Below are 20,250 nucleotides of genomic sequence, written 5' to 3' on the forward strand. Positions count from 1 at the left end.
GTTACTCACATATTTAAATGTTTGTATAATTATGCCAAATATAATAATTTTATAGTTTTCATGCTGTAAATTAAAATCATCACATATATATATTGCTTATTATATATTTGTTCTATTGAATTTGCGTTTGATTACTAAACTAAATTTTTTAATGCATGAAATAACATATATGTAAACAAAATTTGTATTTAATTTATTATAATCATGATCCATAATTCAAATCGCTAGATTTTTTTAGTAATTTTTTAATGTTTATTAATTTTATATAATAAATTACTGTATATTAAAAAGTTTAAGATAAGATAAATGTTTATACATGTATTATATAGTTTACTAATATTAATCCGTTCTACCAACATATTATATTTTTAGCATAAATATTTAATATTTATGAAAATAAAATATGTTAACCTATCAATTTAAAATAATTTTATCTTATTTTGTTCAATATAACGTTTTTATTTTAAAATGATAGATATTATTATAAAATTAATAAAATAAGATTTAATTTTACTCTTTTAGTAACATTTCATTACTAATTACAAAATTAGTTGAAAATATTTATATTCAATTTATGACAATTAAAATCTTATTATAATCTTTTTCAAGAGATTTGTTAGAATTTTAATTTTTTTTTTAAATTAAAAGATATAAAAGATATTATTATTAAAGTAGTTAAAAATATTATATATATTAGCATTAGTGATATACATTTAATAGAAAATTTAAATGATGGTCCAAATAAAAATATCACTCATCAAAAAATTATGATTTTTATTTTATTAGAAAAAAAATTTGAAAAAAATATAATAGAAATAAATATTTATTTCTAGCAAAATCTTTAAAAATTATTAGTATATGTATTTTTGAAATTAATTAATTTCATTTTATTTAAATTTTCGTTTATAAACCAAGACTATATTCAATTTTTATTTCTAATTATATTTTATGATAATTTAAATTAAAACTAACTAATTTTTTAAAGTAAATTTAAAAAGATTCTAAGAAGATTTTAAAAAGATTTTGTTAGAACATTTTAAATATATTTATTTGTATTTCAAATAAAAAGATAAAGATATTAAAAGATATAATAATGAACTTATGTTGAATATGATATTTTCTAGGAATTTTCCAAACTAAAAAAATCACACATGAAAAGAAGTCATGACTTCTGTTTTAATATATTAGATATGAGTTAATATGTTTATTTACCATCTCTATTTATTTGAATGTATTAACCGTAATAACTGTAATCTATTTTCATATTCTGAAATTTGTTTGTTTTTCAAAATATTTTAGGTTTTATTGTACCATTTTTAGATATATAGTAAATAAATAATAACAATAGTGAGGTACATTTTAAACATTGTTAGATCTCAAACAAATATAGATTTCAAGAATATAGGTTTTTTTTATATTTGAGTATTATATAAATTTGATTTTGGTGATTATATATGAGCTGATAAATAAAAATATATTATGAAATTATAAGTAACATATAACATAATATATGAAGGCATAACATTTCATGTGTTGGGAAATATATGCGTTTGAAAATTAATGCTATAAATCAAGCTTTAGATTTTTGTAATTAAATAATTGAACAAAAAGAAACCAAGCTTTAGTTTTCATTAGAAAATTGAACAAAAAAAGAAGTGAAAGTTGGTGCCTTGTTTTACCAAAAAAATACTTTGGTACCTTATTAATCATTTCTTTTAATGAAGAGGAAAGAGTAGAACAGCAGATTGTAGGTAAATCTTGTTTTAATATTTTTGCATATAATAGGGTAGAATATTAGTTGACTACTGTTAACAAAGAACAATATTTTTTAATTTTCTAGACAGGTATGGAACAGCAAGATTGTAGGTAAATCTCGTTTAAATACTGTTGCATAATAGGTAAAATATATGGAAAATGATGAAACCATTAAATTTGATGATTTTCTAATAAATGAATCATGATTTATAATTTAATAGATAAGATTAGAGATTAAGTAATATGATTTTCTAGGAATAGGTCCATTAAGTCTATTTTTTAAAAAATCACACATGAATCAAGGTTGTGACTTCTGTTTTAATATATAAGACTAGATCTCGACCCGCGCAACCGCGCGGGTTTTTGTTTTCAATTCTAAATTGGTATATATTATAATATATATATATATATATATATATATATATGTCTATCAATTTTTAAAACATGATAAGTATACGATATATTTTTTATTGAATAAATTGTTTCAAAATTTCACATGCGGATCAACTCATCAAGTTCCCATTGAAATAGGATCCACGCAAGGAAAAGCACTTGCCATTCGTTGGTTATTAGGGGCATCCCGAAAACGTCCGGGTCGAAATATGGCTTTCAAATTAAGTTTCGAATTAGTGGATGCTGCCAAAGGGAGTGGCGATGCCATACGCAAAAAGGAAGAGACTCATAGAATGGCAGAGGCAAATAGAGCGTTTGCACATTTTCGTTAATCTATGAACAGGATCTATATAGACACATAGATCCGTGGATCCATACATCTCGATCCGAAAAGAATCAATAGAAAAAGAAAAAATCGGAATTGATCGATCTCTTTCTCGAAACAAACGAAAAGGAAAGAAAAGACGAAACATAAATCATGGATCAACTAAGCCCTCTCGGGGACTTGCTTAAGAATAAGAAAGAGCAATCTCATGTAAATACCATGGAATAAGGTTTTAACCTATTCATGGGGATTCCGTAAATATTCCATTCAAAAAAAAAAAAAATTGGTTTTTTTTTGGAGATTGGATGCAGTTACTAATTCATGATCTGGCATGTACAGAATGAAAATTTCATTCTCGATTCTACGAGAATTTTTATGAAAGCCTTTCATTTGCTTTCCCCATGATAAGTTAATAGATTGTGTATCACGCATATACCCTTAATAATTTTATATATTAATAATTGAATTCATATATTAATATATAATTCGTCTCTATTTTTATATAAATAAAAGAAAAATAACATGTTGATTATATCAAAATTATAGAACAATTAACGAATTTTAACTTATCATGGGGAAAGACACTATTGCTGATATAATAACCTCTATACGAAATGCTGACATGAATAGAAAAGGAACAGTTCGGATAGGATCGACTAACATCACCGAAAGCATTGTTAAAATACTTTTACAAGAGGGTTTTATCGAAAACGTAAGGAAACATCGCGAAAACAATCAATATTTTTTTATTTTAACCCTAAGACATAGACGAAATAAGAAAGAATCCTATAAAACGATTTTAAATTTAAAGAGAATAAGCCGACCGGGTCTACGAATCTATTCTAACTCTCAACGAATTCCACGAATTTTAGGCGGAATAGGAATTGTAATCATTTGTATCTTCTTCTATATATATATTTTCGGATTATTATTTCATTATTAAAATCGTAACTATATATATATATAGATTAGTAAAATATTATTTTATTATCATATTCAAAAATATTACACATATAATTATTTGTTTTATTTACCGGATCAGGGTGAAACAACCATAGTCAGAGAAAGATCTACATCTCGACCCGCGCAAAGGTTTTTGTTTTCATTTATTTTTATATAAATATTTATTATAATAAGTATTTTGTTTTATTTACCGGATCAGTGTGATGAATATGTGATTTTCTATTTATATAATGTGCAAGAAGTTGAAAATTAAAACTGCCGGTTTAATGTTTCTTTACAAGTGAAATGCTTCAAGGGGATGTGTAAGATGTGGATCATCACTTGATCATATATTATATAACGTGTAAGTGAATATAACAAAGGTTCTAATGCATTTTTTAAATAACAAACAACTCATATTTACAATTCTAGAACTATACGTTAATGTTTTAGTCTAAGGACTGTTTGTTAATGATTTATATTTACGGTTGAGCAAAAACGTTGATGCATTGGTTTGATAATGATTTACAATTACAATAATTAAGGAAGCAAATGTTGGTTTGTAAACCAAACCGAAATTGTAGATGTGTAACAAAATTTTAGGGAATGATATAATAAGCCATATTAGTAGTAATAAATGAATAAATGATAACTGATTTCTAATGATGGTCCACTAAGTCCATTTTTTTTTAAAATCACACATAAATTAAGGTTGTGACTTCTGTTTTAATATATAAGATACACATATTTAGGAGTATTATTTAAAAACAAAAAAAAAATCTGTAAAATAAATATATTTATCTAGATTGGGTAATTTAGTCATTTAACATAAATAAAAATGTACTTTTCAAAATAGATAAATGGAATGATAGTTTTCAAAATAAAATCTCAAGTAAATGTATTTATCCAAATTTTCCCTTATAATAAATCATATGTATTTTTTTAGTTAGGAATTATACTAATTAATATATTATTGTACAAAATTTCATGAAAATGAGTAATACAAATTTTATTATTAGTAAACTATGATACTTGATATAATATAAAATAAAAATGAGTAGATAAAAATGTGTTTCTAATGTTTGAGGTTGGGAATGTTGCATGTAAATAAATAAAAATAATCTTTCTAAACTTTATTTAAAATAAATTATTAAAATTCAGATATCTATACTATTATTTGCGAAGTAAATTTTTGGAATCGAGATCTCACGTTAAAAGTTAGAGCGGTTAATATCTATAATACCCTTAATGAATTTTATATATAATTAATTATATAATCAAAAACGAATTTTGATTAATAATATTAATTTTTTTAAAAAATAAGATAATTCTTATATATTGTGTTGTTATCTTAAAACATATTTTCCAATTATAAAATTTAAAAATAAACTATAAAACAATTATAATAAATTCAGTGGTTAAAGTTAATGTTATCTTTAATAAATTTTAATTAAACGTATATATTTAATTAGATTTTTGTCATATATATATATTTTTTTGATTTAATTTTTTTGAAAACATAAATAATAAGTTATTATGCTGGTTTTTGAATTAATAAAAAATAAACTAATAAATATTTGTAAACGATTAAGCCCGCATATGCGGGCAAGACACCTAGTTATAAGTACATACTAGTGTTTTGCCCGCACATGCGGATATACTTTTCTTACAAATAATTATTAGTTTGCCAAATACAATAAATAATTATTTATGTTTTAACAAAAAGTTTAAATCAAACATCAATATATATAATAAATATTTTCATCAAAATATATGTTTATTATTGTTATAAACTTTTAAAAGCAATTATATATTAGAAAATTTTTATATCTTAATTTTTATAATAAAAAATATTATTTACAGATAACAAAAAATATAGATATATTATATATAAGAATTATCTTTTTTTTTTTAAGTATGATTTTATTTTGATGATTTTTTCATATTAGTTTATAATCAATTAGCTAATATAACTTATAATCTAATATTATTAATACATAATTCTTTTTAATGATGTAATAAGAAAACATATCTAAAATCATGGAAAACATCACAGATAAACAAAATCACTTTTTGATTGATTAATATTTAATTATAAATTATTCTATGTCTTAATCTTTTATAATCGAAAATATCTTTTTTTAAAGAGAAAATGACACAAAGAACACTAAACCAAGTTTTCCTCCCCAAACTAGCACTCAGGATCAGAAATCACAAAAATAGGTTTCATTAAAGGGGCAATTTACCCTTATGCCCTCTTCTTTAACTAATTTAAAAAACAAATTTGAAATCAATTGTCGCCGTCCTCGTTTCATCGCTTCTTCTTCTCCTCATCGCTGTCTTTCGTCGTCGTCTCTCCGTCGTCGTCGTCTCTCCGTCGTCGTTTCTCAATTGATCTGTCGTTTCTACGTCTATTCATCTCATTCTCTCTCTCGTGTGTCTGATTTGATTAAGGTTTGAATCATTTCATTTTGTTATACATTATCTAGGTTTTGTTATATATTATTCATTTGTTGATGAATTGAAGTTGATTTTGTAGAACAATGGAAGTTTTGTGCATCTGTGGACAATGGATCTCAAAAGAATCTCTCCAGTGGGAGTTTCTTGTTGATTTGAAGAGGAATGCATCAATCATTTCCATAGAAGAAGATCTACTGTATGAAGATTTGATGAAGATTGTCTCTGAAGATTTTAGTGTTAAAGAGGAAGAAATCAGTTTGAGTTATGGTTTTTCATTGGATAAGAAATGTATTATTGAAAGTTTCCCCCCACTCTCGATAGGTAATACTCGTCAGCTCAGAACTTTCATTTCCAAGACTAGAGCATTTGATGGAACCTGTCGTTTGTGTGTTAAGGTTTGTATGATTTTTTTCTTACTTAGACTTTTCAGGATATGCTTCATAACCAAGTATTATGTCTTACAGAACTACTTGACTTTTGCAGGTTAGTACTGATCCAGCTAGCTGTAACACTCAAGCTTCTGATACATTTGCTTCTACTGTTCCATTGAATGCCAATCCAGCGCTTCTTTCTACTGTGCAGAGTGAAAAACAGGTACATTGTCCTTAATTCCCTTTTTCTGTTTGTGTTTGCATGATATGCTTCATAATCAAGTATTATGCCTTACAGAACTACTTGACTTTTGCAGAGTTTTCTATATGAAGGTGTTTCTACAGTTCCTCTGAATGCTCTTCCGGATTTTAGTACTGATTCAGCTAGCTGTAACATTCAAGCTTCTGATACATTTGCTTCTACTGTTCCATTGAATGCCAATCCAGTGATTCTTTCTACTGTGCAGAGTGAAAAACAGGTGCATTGTCCCTAATTCCCTTTTTCTGTTTGTGTTTGCATGATATGCTTCATAATCAAGTATTATGCCTTACAGAACTACTTGACTTTTGCAGAGTCTTCTATATGAAGGTGTTTCTACAGTTCCTCTGAATGCTCTTCCGGATTTTAGCCCTGTCCATATTGGACTTTCACCAAACACGAGAGTAGCTGGCGATATTAAGGTGAATAGCTATTTTAAGACAAAGAGAGAGTTGATGTTGAGGATGAAGAAATGGGCTTTAGAGTGGAAGTTTGAGTACAAGACTGTCTCTTCTAACAAGTCAAGAGTGCTTTTGAGTTGTGTTGATGAAAATTGCACGTGGAGGATGCGTGCTATCAAGCTACCTGTTTCAGATTTTTTCGTTGTTAAAAAGTATGTTCATGAGCATACATGCGATACAACACACAGGAAAGCCAACCACAGACAAGCATCTGCAAAGTTGTTGGGTTCTTTGATTTCCAGCAATTATGGAGAAAAAAAGGAAGGTCTCAAACCGAAACAGATCATTGAACAGGTCAGGATGCTGCATGGTGTTCACATCAATTACAAACAAGCTTGGAGAGTGAGAGAAGAAGCTCAGATTTTGGTTAGAGGGACTCCTGAAGACAGCTATTACAATTTGTCTAGGTGGTTGTATAAAATCACAGAAACAAACCCTGGTTCCTTGACTTATCAACATGTTGATGCTGCAGGAAAGTTCAAGTATGCATTTGTGGCTTTTGGTCCATCGATAAGGGGATTCTCATTGATGAGGAGAGTTATTGCAGTAGATGGTACATTTCTGAAGGGAAAATTCAATGGGACTTTATTGGCAGCTTGTGCTCAAGATGGGAATTATCATCTATATCCTCTCGCCTTTGCAGTGGTTGACGCAGAAAACGGCGCCTCTTGGAAATGGTTCTTTAGAGGTTTGAGCCAGAAGATCCCGGACGCTTCGGATCTTGTTTTTGTATCAGACAGGGCTAACTCCATTTCTTCAGCGTTGGAGGATGTATATCCCTTATCTCACCATGGAATTTGCAGGATCCATCTGCTCCGCAACATCACTCCTACATATGCGAAGACTGGGTTGCTACCTCTGGTGGAAAGCGCTGCTGATGCCTATACGTGTCACGAGTTCTGGTTAATCTTCAAGGACATAAAGGATAAATGTCCTGAATTGGCTAAGTATCTGGAAGAGTCTGATTTTAGGAAGTGGGCACGAAGCTATGCGCCTGCGAACAGGTATAATATCATGACTACCAACATTGCAGAGTCTCTCAATTCTATGTTGAAGATGCCTCGTGAGTTGCCCATTATCTCTCTCCTTGAAACTATCAGATTGACGATGACCACTTGGTTTTTTGAGCGACGCGAAGCGGCTGCGAAACATAAGCACCTGGTTACTCCAAAAGTTGTGCAGAAATTGGTATCTAGGTTAGGGGCCGCAATGTTGTTGAATGTGTATCAAGTTGATCGAAGCGAGTTTGAGGTGAAGATGAAACAATGAAGTTTGTTGTTGACTTGGAGAAGCGGCATTGCACATGTAATGTTTTCGACATTGACAAGATCCCCTGCATCCATGCCATCGCTGCTGCTAAGCATATCAAGAGAGATGAAAACCGTTTTGTTGATGCTTCTCACTTGACAGAAACGTGGGCTAAAGCTTATGCTGAAAGCATACATCCTGGTGGAGAGTTGTCAACGTCCACCTATCCAGAGAATATTGATGAACTGTCTTGCCCACCTCCAGCTACCAAAAAGAAAAGTGGACGCCCTCCTACAAAGAGAAAGAGATCCGTTGGCGAGTTTGGGGTTCCTGGATCTAAATCTCAGTCCCACAAGTGCAGCAGATATGGCACAGGAGGGCACAACAAGATCACATGCCAGAGGCCTATAGGATGAAGTTCTACATTTTTACATTTTTATCGATTATTATTTGGATGTTGGCTATTTGATGGTTACATGATATGCACAAGACCATATACATTTTTTCTTTTGGAACCCTATCCTGAATAAGTATGATTTCTTCCAACTTTTGTAATATACAACATTATTTTTTGATCTCATTTCAATTTTTAGTTTAAACTTCTTTGCTAGAAAAAAACACAGTAATATTCAACTATTCTGGAATCCCATCCAGAAATACCGAGTTCATTTCCAAGGTTTATAATACAACATTTTCTGTTAAGAATAATTATGTGGAAAAGTGTAACAGATGATTCTCCTCAGTCTAGCGGCTAAAACACCTATCTGTCGAAATTGTAACGCTTGACTCGACCCGGGTTCGATTCCCCTACTAATCAGAGTTTTTTAAAAAAATTTAAGTTGAATAAAAATAAAATAAATATATTACTTTACTTACAACATGTAATGACTGAAATTAACTTGGCCTAGTGGCTACTACACCTTAGTTCCCTCTTTCCTCCTAGTCATCTTCAGGTTCGAATCCTATGAGATGTGTATATATATTTTTTTTCCTCCAAAATTTGCAAATCACATTATCAAATTTTCCAAATGTGTAGATATTAATCCTTAGTTTTGATCTCATTTCATTTTTTTCTAGTTTAAGAAAGAAGCACACTAATATTCATGTATATTATTCATGCATACTCTGGAAGCCCATCCTGAACTATCTAAGATCTTTCCAATGTATTTTACTATAAATTCAATTATGTGGAAGCAACTAACAGATGATTCTCCTCAGCCTAGCGGCTAAACCAAGAAACCTATGATACCGAAACATTTGTTCGACCCGGGTTCGACTCTCCTACGAGTAATGGTTGATTTTTTTTTTTTTGTTCAAACATATATCTCAGGAATCGAAGAGTCTCTTCCAAACGACATCATGTAACTCAGTAACCGAAGAGTTTCTTTTCGTCAAGATTGGCTGTTATATGATTGGTTATTTCAGTAACTGACTTCAAAAATCGAAGAGTTCCACAATAATCAAGAGTTTATTTTAACTGACTTCAATAATCGAAGAGTTCCTTTTAGTTCTATAAATATAAGGGACGATATCAGACCTTTTATTCACTCACTTCATTTCGTCTGATTTATCCTTTTGCAATACAAGTTAGTTTTCGATTTTTCTCATTTTCCATTCAATTCATGAACTTTTTTCTATTTCTATTTTATCGTAACATCTTAGTTTCGATTTTGTTGCAGGACAAAGTTTCAATGGAAGGAAGTTCAAAGAAGATGATGAAGCGTCCCATAGAGGAGGTTTACGGATGTGATGCCGCCGAAGGTTTCAATAAGGGGAAGAAGGAAACTGTGGTACATTACAGGGCTCTTCTTCGTTTGTCCAACGAATACAGGCTATCTGAGAATGATTGGAATCTGGCATCCAGCAAAGCAAATTCAATTGCTGTCCAAATCGAGTTGCTTGAAGATATTATCAAAGCTGATGGAAAATTTGATTTAACTGCTGAGTTGGAGAAACTCAAAGAAGAGCACTCGGAAGCGGAAGGAATGCTTGCTGATGTGAAGGTCAAAGTCCCTGATTGGGATAAACTTGGCGAAAGTTGGCTGTGTCATGAGTAATTTCATGTTATCATCTTCTCTTTTTATGTTTTTAAGGACCACATTATGTTTGATTTTCAGTTTTTATTTTAAATGAATAAGTACTTTTGTTTCTCTTGTGTTGTTTCTTCAATTAACAACCTAAATAAAAAACTTGTTCAATGTTTTTCACTATTTTGTAATGGTTTGGCCTAGTGTTCTTGTAACTTGGTTATCTGATTTGCTTATTTGTTTTTGGAAAGCCATCCTGAATACATAAAATGATATCCAGATTATATAAATCTATCGTCTGTGAATAAATAAGTTCACATTTACTCTGTTATCGAATATCCACCGTAGCCTAGTGGCAAGCCCTTCTACTCTTAGTGTACCCTTATCACACAATAAGCCGTGTTCGATCCCCGTTGTGTATACTCACATTTTTTTCTGTTTTTAATTAAATATTCAAAAGTTATTTTCGTTTTATTATAGCTTTTGGCAAGTATAACACCCTTGGTACAACGGCTGCACACTTTGATTCATCTTTCGAGAGTTCACGAGTTCAATCAACATCAGATCACATTCTTTTTCATTTTTTTTTTGTAAACTTTAAAGGAATTTGTTTTTGGAAAGCTATCCTGAATACCTAAAATGATATCCAGATTATATAAATCTATCGTCTGTGAATAAATAAGTTCACATTTACTCTGTTATCGAATATCCACCATAGCCTAGTGGCAAGCCCTTCTACTCTTAGTGTACCCTTATCACACAATAAGCCGTGTTCGATCCCCGTTGTGTATACTTACACTTTTTTCTGTTTTTAATTAAATATTCAAAAGTTATTTTCGTTTTATTATAGCTTTTGGCAAGTATAACACCCTTGGCACAGCGGCTGCACACTTTGATTCATCTTTCGAGAGTTCACGAGTTCAATCAACATCGGATCACATTCTTTTTCATTTTTTTTTGTAAACTTTAAAGGAATTTGCTAGGCTTTGGTGCATTTTGCTTTCTCACTCTTTTTCTGGAAACCCATCCTAAAAGTACCATAAGCATTTGACAATTCATCAATACATCCTAAAAATTTTTCAATAACAATCTAAATGAAAAAAACGTTAGGGATAATTCATTACAAACTGAAACTTAAACGTTAGGGATAATTAATATCAAAGTAGAAAAACAGAGTAGAAAACAGAGTAGAACAAATATGACATTTTCACTTCCTTTGACCTTCCTGGAAATCTTTATCCATAAACTGGTCGAAGATCTCACAACATAGCTTGCTTCGTAAGTCCATCGCAGTTTCATCATTTATATTAGCCATGCTCTTCAATCCCAGTGACCTGCATTCCAGCATCTTCACAACAAAAATACCACAGTTGTATGGAAATTTTGTCTTTGGAAGCCCTTCTGCAAACTTAACTTCAAATGGACTGATATCTTCGAAATTAACCTCTTCACCAAGAAGTTCCATCTTTATGGCACTAATCAACACTGTCATAAATACCCAAAATTATACAATAAATCAATCACCAACAGACAACAAAATGAATATGTAAAAATGCATCACAAGCACAAGCAGCAAGTGACAAACTTTTATTTTCTAAATTAGCTAAAATTCTTTTTTCAGGATACGCATACTTTCACAATCCTATCCATTATCAATGTAACAATATAAATTAAACTGATTTTTCTACACTGAATGATAAAATTAATAAATCACAAGAGTTTTTACCTGCCAGTTCTTGGATTTGATTAAGAGCACGTTTGATATTTGCTTTTGGAAGACCACAATGGAAGAGTGTGATTGTGTTGTCCATCAATTGTATCTCCACCCCAATATAGTGATAGCTCAACTTATCTTCAATGACACCATATATAACATCAACATCTTCCAGCCATACCTTCTTTGGATGTATTAAACCTTTCACAAGTTCGCCTACACAGCCCTCCAATAACGTTTGTTTTTTCTTATGTGGCTTCCTGACAGATTCATAAGCGTACCCAACCACTTCTAAGAATTTGACTGGTACAAAGCATGCTGCTGGAAGATTGTTGTTGCGGAACCAAGCACCTTGCTCAACCCTCTTACAATTTAGCATTTCAAATGCAACATTTATGTGCTGCCAATGTAACAATATAGTTAGAAACTTCATATAGAACTGCTATAACATGGACATCTAGCATAGCTCAACTCAACCTCTTCCTAAACATATGACACAATCAAATAGAAGACAGAACAGAGTGTTGATTACCTCTTTGTTGAGATTGTTTTCTGCATCGTCCATTTTTTGAAAGAACTCTTTTTCAATTTCTTTTCCATTGATATAAAACGGTCTGTAGTTGATAAAATTAACTAGTATCAATCGAAACTTTTACAAAATAAATTAGGAATATTTATGCGAGGACAAAAAGTTGCTTACACACGATATATGCCCCGTAGATCCATCCAGTGTGCAAGCCTTGAAAACCGAGGAAATTCAGGTGTCACAAATGGATCAATTGGAAGGATTACCTCAGGTGTTACAGGTATAGGAGGGTTTCTAGGTCGTATTGGCCTCTTCTCTTCTCGCTGTAGAAAAGGAAGCAAATCTACTGGCTGAGCATTTGCTTTCTTCTTCTTACCAACATCAGGCTTCCCCTTTAATTAAAAATAAAGACAAAAATTCAGGATCGTTTTTATCTTTATACTTGAATGCCTTCCTAATATGAAGTAAAAATATTTTTTATACCTTTTTTGCATGATCGTCTTGACTTGGTTTCACACTCTTACCCTGCTTTACTTCCATCTGTGAAACAAAACCGATATATCAAACTATTGACCTGAACTTCAATTCAAGTGGATCTTATTCATTTTTATTACCTCTTTTGCCATTTTCCCAACACCATCTTCTGATGGACCAGCTGCTTCATTTTTCTTACAAGCGACAGCCTTCGCCTTCCCCTTTTTGAATGACAAAAATTCAGATACATTTATATCTTAATTCCTAGTATGATGTATAAATATTTCATACCTTTTTATCACCATCTCCTTCACTTGGATTCACACTCTGCGTCTGCTCTTCTTCCATCTGAAAATCAATACCGAGATATTAAACAAATGACATTATTTTTCAATTCAAGTGATCCAAGGCATTTGTTTTACCTTTTTTGTCATCTCCCAAACACCATCTACCCATTTTCTTGGTTTTCGCATCTCAGAATGGTGGAAGTAAATTTGTTCTTTAGAATTGTTCAAAGAGACAAAACACGAGCCATCAAACAAAATGACTTTAACTTTTCCAGCGCACCAGGCACCATTGTCGAACGCCTCCACGTCCTGCATTAGCTCATAACTTTTCTTCGCTCCAGATCTCTCAGGTGGTGGTTGAGGACGTATTCTGTCAATTGATACACGTGTCTCAACACTCCTTTTCCTCTTCTTTTCGTCCAGAGACGGGACGGAGTACTCAACTTTCACCATCTCAACCCCATCAACCAAATATGTTGCCAACACATTTCCTGGATACCATTTATGACAAGTATTGTCATCTTGTGATGAAATCTCCACATTTGCTCCGATCTCAAAGGGATTTTGAACTCTGCTTTCTACATCCTGTGATGGTTTAGATTCAAGGATATCCAGTCATTTTGATAGTTGCTGTATATTTATTAAAGGTTTTAATGAAAGTAATACCTTATTTTGCTCTGTTAAAAGATTTCTGCGAGCTCGGGTATTTGGCTGTGTGTCGGAAATGTTTGGTGAAATGATCTCATTCATAAGCTCGTGAGTCTCCTGAATTCAGGAATGGTTGAATGAACACGTACAAGGGCTTCCAAAAATTACTTGAAAAGTCCAATTTTTTAAAGAAGGTACCTGCTGCGTCTGAATTGGAGTAAGGACTGGAGTCTCAATATTCTGTTGAGCTATTGGAGAACCAGGTGTCTCTTTCGTGATCTCATTCATAGGCTCTCGTGTATCCTGAAGTCAGGAATGGGATTATGAACTCGTACAAGAACTTCCAAAAATTAATTTAAGTACAACCAAATTCATAATTTTATAAATACCAACAGTTTTCAAAATTATACTTGCCTCATTGTTAAGTTGTTCATCTGCTTGATCTGCATTGGCTTCACCTTGTCTGGAAGCCGTCTCATGAAATGGAGTTGTGTCAGTCTGTGCAAGTACAACAAAAATTAGGAAGGCAATCCTAAATATGTATAACATCTTCCAAAATTACTTGACAACTCAAAAAAAAAACTGAATCAAGAACTAGATAAACATTAATTTTAATTTCCGAAAAAAAGTTACCTCATTGTTTGGAGTTTCATATGAAGTAACTCTTTGTAGTTTCTCTAGTTTTGTCACACGTTCTTTAATCTGTTTCCTGTCTTTTTCAATCAAACACAAACGATCGTTCATGATCCTTAAATTATCTCCCACCATCTCGCTGATTCTGTTGATCTTTGATTCCAAAGACTCCTCCTGATACGAAGAAGAAGCTTGACTCATCCCTCCATTCCCAAACAGTAAAGATGCTCTTCTTATTTGTTCATTAGCACCGTATAGGTCTACTGACATGTTTCGCCAATCTCTAATTTTAAACTTATAACCTCTCTTGGATAAATCGGCCATGTCATCCAGATCTTTATTAGCTTCGTCTTCCATGCAAACATCAGCTTCTGGATCATTAGAAATAGGAGGTAGGATGCATGTGACCTTAAGCTGAAACCATAAAAATAATTAGCTTTTAAATGGAGAATCATAAGGCAAAACAGAAACAAGAAAAAAATAATGTAAAAACTTACATGATCTTTGATTTCAATTAGGAGAACATCTATCAGCTGTGGAGAAGCTATTTGAAGGTACTTCTCACACAAAAATATTGGGGTAGACGGTTGAACGCTCAGAATAGGAACAACTTGACTGAATGCATACTGTAGCAAAGGTACTGACTCAAGTATCCATATAAGAAATGCCATAGGGAATCCTTGCAAATCATAATTGTTTTTGTCGAGGCTTTTGTCGACAGCTCTCTGAAGTGATTTTAACAGCAAATTATAAGCTGTTCTCCCCCATGGGTATGTCATCAAGACATCCATATCCTGCGCTATTTTCACATAATCCAAAGTAAAAGTTGTGCCACCGTCGAGAAGGCTCTTCTGTAGTAGTATGCTCTCAATCAGGAGGAGCATTGCAAGGCAGAATCTCTCATCAGAAGCATCTTCTCTTGTGTTTCTGAGCTGCTTCTCCACGTCCTTTACTGTATGAGTACGCCCTTTTAGGAAGTCCCACTTAAATTTCTCGGTTTCCTCTCGTGGTTCTCTTGCTTCACCACTACATTTCAAACCAGTCACCATGTGGAATTCTCTTATAGAGAACCTCATTGGCTGAGCACCAAAATGGAACCATGCTTCGTGTCTCTTCACTGTCTTGATGCTTTTGGTGAGAACTGCGTGCACTATCTTAGCTGATAATTTCAAAGACCTCTCTCCAAGCTTGATCACCGGTCCCAAAAACGTCCCTCTTATTCTGTTGAACTCATCATTTCCTAGAATTTCCTTAACAGTTTTGATATAAGCAACTATCGAGTGTTGGTTTATCGATATCGTCTTCTCTGGCTCTGATCCAATCGGATACCTCAGCTCAGGCAGTGCTAGTCTTAATGGTAATGGATCTCCCATCTTGTTTCTATCCTGCGTAAACAAGAAAAATTTTATTTGTCTAAATTAATTAAAATCCAATTTTCAGGAAGGGTTTCCTGAAACAATACAAATCCTTCCTGAGTCTATACACATGCTTTCACATGAACTAGAATTCTACCAATCATATTAGGTTAAAACGAGCAAGTCTATACACAAGCAAAAACCAGGAGACCAATCTCTCAGAAAGAAAACACACATAAGGTTGAATCTGCAACATACCTTAAGAGATAGAGCTCTAGAAATGGTTTTTCTCGGAGAATAGAGAGAGCTCGCGTAAAAGATCGAGAGAGAGAGAGAGAGTTCTGGAGATGGGTTTTCGTCGGAGATCGAGAGATATGGAGATGAGAGAGAGATTCGAGAGGCGGAGACGAGTGAGATTCGAGAAGTTTGAAACGGCGAGAGTGTTGAGACGGCAAGAGTTTTGTCTTTTTTCAATCGAAATGTATTGTTTTGGAAACCTATCCTATATTAATTGGTTTAAGTATGCTTATGTAATATTCTTTAACAGATGATTCTCCTCAGACCAGCGGTTAAACCAAGGCATTTCATAACTCAAAAGTCTCTCTATCCCCGGGTTCGATATGTGGTGGATTCAAAATCAATTTTAATTTTTTTTTGTGTTACAGTTTGGAGTTAAATAAAATTAAATGTAATCCATTAACAGATGATTCTTCTTGGCCTAGTGGCTAAACTCCCACACTATCCAAATACGCAAACTCTCTCCCTCTGGGTTCGATCCTTTGTGGTTCTAAATTTTTGTTGTCTGTAAACATCACAATTTTAAGCTTACCATATACATGTCCAATCCTTAGTATATAATCTCATTTCATTCTTTTTTACATTTGAAACACTTAACTTTTTTTCTGGAAACCCATCCAGAAACATTATTTTAACCTTCCAAGATATATGATACCCAAAAAAATACTTGATATCCTTCCAATCTTTCTTATGTAACCAGACGCCAACAACATAACAAAATAAACAGTCATAACTAAAACCGAGTCTTAACTAAAACAAAAAATGTTTTCATGCATCATTCTCATTTCCCAAAGCTCTCATCCACAAATTGGTTGAAGATCTCACAAGACAAGGTTCTCCTTAGCTCCAATGCATTGTCATCATTAATCTTTGTCATGTCTCCTATCTTCAATGACTGGCACTCCAGAATCTTGACAAGAAATATCCCACAGTTGAAAGGATGTTTTGTCTTGGGTAAACCTTGTGCCTACTCAATCTCAAATGGAATCATCTTCACTTTATCTACCTCATCACCAGAAGATTCTACCAGCAGATCAGAAATCAACACTGTCATATTTAAAAATCAATATCAAGATAGAATCAGTTGAATATTTCAAACCAAGAAACAGTTGAATACATCAAATACAAATTGTTTATACATACCTGCCAACTTTTTCACTTGAAGAATATCAATGCTGTTGCTTTCCTTTTGAAAACAATCATATACTGTGATTCTTTTCTTCTTCAAATGAATTTTCATCCCAATCCAGACATTGCTTTTTTTTTCCAAGAGTAATCCCATACACAACATCAACATCTTCTCCCCATGTTTTCTCTGGATATACCTTCCCTCTCACAATATCTTTAAATAAATTGTTGAAAACTTTTTTCCTTTGACCTTTTCTTTCTTGTAAGCCAAATCATCAGAGAGCAAGCAATGCAAGAACTCCATAGGTAGGAAGCACGCCTTTGGAATCTTGTAGTTGTGGAACCAAGCAGCATTCTCATTTCTTCTGCAATTTAGCATTGCAAAGGCTCCATCAATGTGCTGCAAAAAAAAGGCAAACATTATCTAATTTGTTACTATATAATTCCTGAAACTAAACAAATCCTTCCTGAATTTTTTTTTTAAAAAAAAGCTCAAGGCAAGAACATATGTAAACAAATTACCTCTTTCTTAAGGTCCTTTTTTGCATTTTCCATGCTTTGAAAGAAAGATTTCCTTATCTTATTATCATTGATTGATAGGGACCTGCAGTCGATTAAAGATTCAAAGGAATTACCAAACCTCTTATACATAAATATAAGAATATATAGACAAGGACAGAAACATGCTTACGTTTCATGCATGCCGGGCTTTAATGTCATCCAATTTTGAAGCCTTGAAAGCTTATGTTCCGCAGGAGTTGAAAACGGATCAACTGCAGGTATAATCTCAGGTATTACAGTTAAAGCCGGATTTCTGTCAGACTTGAATGGAGTTTTTGTGTCTCTAGATCGTTTAGGCACCCTCTCGCTCCTTCTTAGGAAAACATTATCCATTCCTGAATTTTGTGATGAGGCAGCAGCTTTCCTTTTCTTATCAGGCTTCACCTTTAATCAAACAATAGACACCAAGCAAAATATTATCAAATTTGTTGCAATCGGAATTTCTGGAAACCATTCCTGAAACTAAAATGTATGTATATCAAACAATTCACGTGAAGTATAATTCTAGTTATGATTTACCTTATCTGCCATCTTCCAGACTCCATCTTTCCATTCTCTATGAATTCGCAAATCTGAATGTTTGAATAGAATAGTTTCCATAGAAGTATAGAGACACACCGAGTATGTGTTATCACCAAGTACCATGCTAATTTGTCCGCTGCTCCAGCCATTGTTGTAAAAGGCTTCTACCTTATCCATCATCTCAAAGGATTTTTGGTCACTAGTTGGTGTTGCAGGACGTATTTTGTCAGCCGTGATAGTATCCTGAAGTTTCTGAAGTCTATGTTGGTCTGTGAAGAGTGTCGTGTACTCAACTGTCAGCTCCTCTAGTCCTTCACACAGTTTAAGATCAACAACCTTTCCTGGATACCATATTTCGTCATCAGTAGACAAAATCTCAACCTCTGCGCCTATTTGAAAGTGAGCTAGAAGCCTGCTTACTTCAACCTATTAAAAATGAAGATTCAGTAACATCAGCGGTTTTAAATTGTTAGAATAATAATTAAAGATCAAATATACTCGATGCATACCTCGTTTGTTTCTGAAAAATCTATAGCACTTGTCTGAAGATGCTCTGTTTGCTGAGTAATAGGCGGCATCTTCGAAACATCTGTGGAAACTAGCTCAGTAGTAGGTTCTGTAGTATCCTTGAGATTTTCTTCTGCTTGATTCTGCTCTGATGGTGTCTCATCGGATTGATCTCCCTCACTTGTCTGAAGGTGCTGTGTTTGCGGAGTAAGAGGCTGTGTCTTCGAAACATCTGTGGAAACTAGCTCAGTAGTAGGTTCTGTAGTATCCTTGAGATATTCTCCGCTTGATTCTTTCTGCTTGATTGTGTATGCTCTCCTTCACTTGTAGAAAAATATTGGGTCGCAGTTTCTGTCTCACTCTATAAGACAAAAGTAAATGGTAAGAGTTAGTTGAATAGAAAAATATTACATAAACATTTTAAATATTTCTTCTTACCAAAGCATTCTTATTTTCTTCAATAACTAGTGCAATTAGTGAAGACAATGGAGAGGAAGGTGTGTGATGCACAGCATGTGTATCCTCCTGTAATAACAGTAAAATAAAAGAGGTAGTTATGAAGAAGTTTCTACAATTTAAAATTCAAGTTGTACTTATGAAAGACATTTCTATGCTTACCTTTTTATTGTTTGCTGAAATGATCTCAGTCAATGGCTGTGTAGCCTCATACGTTTCCTCTGTTACCGTCTGCAAAAAAAACAAAAAAAAGTCAGGTAGGGGATCAAAAACACGTACAAAAGCTTTCAAACATTACTTGAAATCTCCAAGATTTTTTGAACATTTACCTGCTGTTTCTGAATTGGAGTAAAAACTTGAGCCTCAATACTCTTTGGAGATATTGGAGAAGAAGGTGTCTCATTCATTTCCAGTGTTTCTTTTTGCAAAACTTGAGTCTGAGCAGCAGGTGACTCAATCACAATCTGCAAAAAATATCAGGAAAGGCCATCATGAATACATTCAATTATAATTTCTAGAGTAAATATTACCTCATCATCTGGTTTTCCTTCTTCTTGATTAGTTTTGGGTGGCGTTTCATCAGTAGAGGTTTGTGTTTCCCTCTGCCAAAAATTAGAAAGGTCTATATATGTAAATCACCCAAAACTAATTGTAAACTCCAACTGTCATTGAGCATATACCTCTTTTGTCAGATTAGGAGTAAAAACTTGAGTATCAAGGGCAGGCGTGTCATCCGATGGCTCTCTCTCAATCTGTAAAAATTATCACGAAGTCAATCCAGAGTACGTTCTAAAGCTTCCAACATTAACTTAAAAATCCAAGAATTTTTTTGACCATGTACCCTGCTGAGTCTGACTTGGAGTATCTAAAGGGAGTTTCAATACTCTTTGGAGCTATTGGA

The 20,250-nt window shown here is 32.8% G+C and overlaps 5 protein-coding genes and 1 long non-coding RNA gene across 7 annotated transcripts; 3 read left to right on the forward strand and 3 right to left on the reverse strand.

The window, feature by feature from the left end:
• The first annotated feature begins 1,075 nt into the window (after positions 1–1,075).
• Positions 1,076–3,283, forward strand: LOC117126183. Its single transcript, XR_004448642.1, has 2 exons — positions 1,076–1,491; positions 2,883–3,283. It is a non-coding gene; the product is annotated as an uncharacterized LOC117126183 (long non-coding RNA).
• A 2,023-nt stretch (positions 3,284–5,306) lies between these two features.
• Positions 5,307–8,235, forward strand: LOC117126129. Its single transcript, XM_033273540.1, has 2 exons — positions 5,307–6,270; positions 6,359–8,235. Exon 2 carries the CDS (start codon positions 6,961–6,963, stop codon positions 8,233–8,235), a length of 1,275 nt encoding a protein of 424 aa, XP_033129431.1. The 5' UTR covers positions 5,307–6,270; positions 6,359–6,960.
• LOC117126130 lies at positions 8,232–8,630 on the forward strand. The gene has a single exon (XM_033273541.1). The coding sequence runs from the start codon at positions 8,232–8,234 to the stop codon at positions 8,628–8,630; it is 399 nt and encodes a 132-aa protein (XP_033129432.1).
• Positions 8,631–9,563: 933 nt separating this feature from the next.
• Positions 9,564–15,572, reverse strand: LOC103846206. The gene is made up of 13 exons (XM_009123111.3): positions 15,021–15,572; positions 14,524–14,937; positions 14,305–14,388; positions 14,089–14,193; positions 13,909–14,007; positions 13,378–13,827; positions 13,247–13,303; positions 13,096–13,176; positions 12,965–13,021; positions 12,656–12,873; positions 12,488–12,569; positions 11,968–12,355; positions 9,564–11,726 (listed from the first exon to the last, which is right to left on the reverse strand). The coding sequence occupies exons 1-13, from the start codon at positions 15,570–15,572 to the stop codon at positions 11,449–11,451; spliced, it is 2,865 nt and encodes a 954-aa protein (XP_009121359.2). The 3' UTR covers positions 9,564–11,448.
• Positions 15,573–16,836: 1,264 nt separating this feature from the next.
• LOC117126171 (DUF724 domain-containing protein 6-like) lies at positions 16,837–18,653 on the reverse strand. 2 transcript variants are annotated; one of them, XR_004448612.1, is made up of 5 exons: positions 18,384–18,653; positions 17,995–18,248; positions 17,826–17,907; positions 17,319–17,703; positions 16,837–17,222 (listed from the first exon to the last, which is right to left on the reverse strand). XR_004448612.1 is itself a non-coding variant. In XM_033273651.1 (4 exons), exons 1-4 carry the CDS (start codon positions 18,564–18,566, stop codon positions 17,509–17,511), a joined length of 714 nt encoding a protein of 237 aa, XP_033129542.1. In that variant the 5' UTR covers positions 18,567–18,653; the 3' UTR covers positions 16,837–17,508. The 2 variants fall into 2 exon arrangements, 1 of the variants encoding a protein (XP_033129542.1); XM_033273651.1 differs by having other exon boundaries at positions 16,837–17,703.
• A 481-nt stretch (positions 18,654–19,134) lies between these two features.
• On the reverse strand, positions 19,135–20,146 carry LOC117126131. Its single transcript, XM_033273542.1, has 4 exons — positions 19,679–20,146; positions 19,512–19,580; positions 19,332–19,418; positions 19,135–19,254 (listed from the first exon to the last, which is right to left on the reverse strand). Exons 1-4 carry the CDS (start codon positions 19,754–19,756, stop codon positions 19,135–19,137), a joined length of 354 nt encoding a protein of 117 aa, XP_033129433.1. The 5' UTR covers positions 19,757–20,146.
• Positions 20,147–20,250: the final 104 nt, after the last annotated feature.

Source organism: Brassica rapa, chromosome A06 (assembly GCF_000309985.2).
Source record: "Brassica rapa cultivar Chiifu-401-42 chromosome A06, CAAS_Brap_v3.01, whole genome shotgun sequence".
NCBI classification, from domain to species: domain Eukaryota; kingdom Viridiplantae; phylum Streptophyta; class Magnoliopsida; order Brassicales; family Brassicaceae; genus Brassica; species Brassica rapa.

Excerpts from the sequence above, each read along its gene's own strand:
- LOC117126129 (XM_033273540.1), top strand. The coding sequence starts at position 6,961 with ATGTTGAGGATGAAGAAATGGGCTTTAGAGTGGAAGTTTGAGTACAAG.
- LOC117126130 (XM_033273541.1), top strand. The coding sequence starts at position 8,232 with ATGAAGTTTGTTGTTGACTTGGAGAAGCGGCATTGCACATGTAATGTT.
- LOC103846206 (XM_009123111.3), bottom strand. The coding sequence starts at position 15,572 with ATGGTGACTGGTTTGAAATGTAGTGGTGAAGCAAGAGAACCACGAGAG. Across the intron at positions 13,022-13,095 it reads TTGGGAAAATGGCAAAAGAG|ATGGAAGTAAAGCAGGGTAA; the intron begins GTAATAAAAATG and ends TTTGTTTCACAG. Across the intron at positions 11,727-11,967 it reads TCAAATCCAAGAACTGGCAG|TGTTGATTAGTGCCATAAAG; the intron begins GTAAAAACTCTT and ends TATTTATGACAG.
- LOC117126171 (XM_033273651.1), bottom strand. The coding sequence starts at position 18,566 with ATGATGGATAAGGTAGAAGCCTTTTACAACAATGGCTGGAGCAGCGGA. Across the intron at positions 18,249-18,383 it reads TCTGGAAGATGGCAGATAAG|GTGAAGCCTGATAAGAAAAG; the intron begins GTAAATCATAAC and ends GTTTGATTAAAG. Across the intron at positions 17,908-17,994 it reads AAGCCCGGCATGCATGAAAC|GTCCCTATCAATCAATGATA; the intron begins GTAAGCATGTTT and ends AATCGACTGCAG.
- LOC117126131 (XM_033273542.1), bottom strand. The coding sequence starts at position 19,756 with ATGAATGAGACACCTTCTTCTCCAATATCTCCAAAGAGTATTGAGGCT. Across the intron at positions 19,581-19,678 it reads CTCCAATTCAGAAACAGCAG|ACGGTAACAGAGGAAACGTA; the intron begins GTAAATGTTCAA and ends TTTTTTTTGCAG. Across the intron at positions 19,255-19,331 it reads AAGAAAATAAGAATGCTTTG|AGTGAGACAGAAACTGCGAC; the intron begins GTAAGAAGAAAT and ends TTTGTCTTATAG.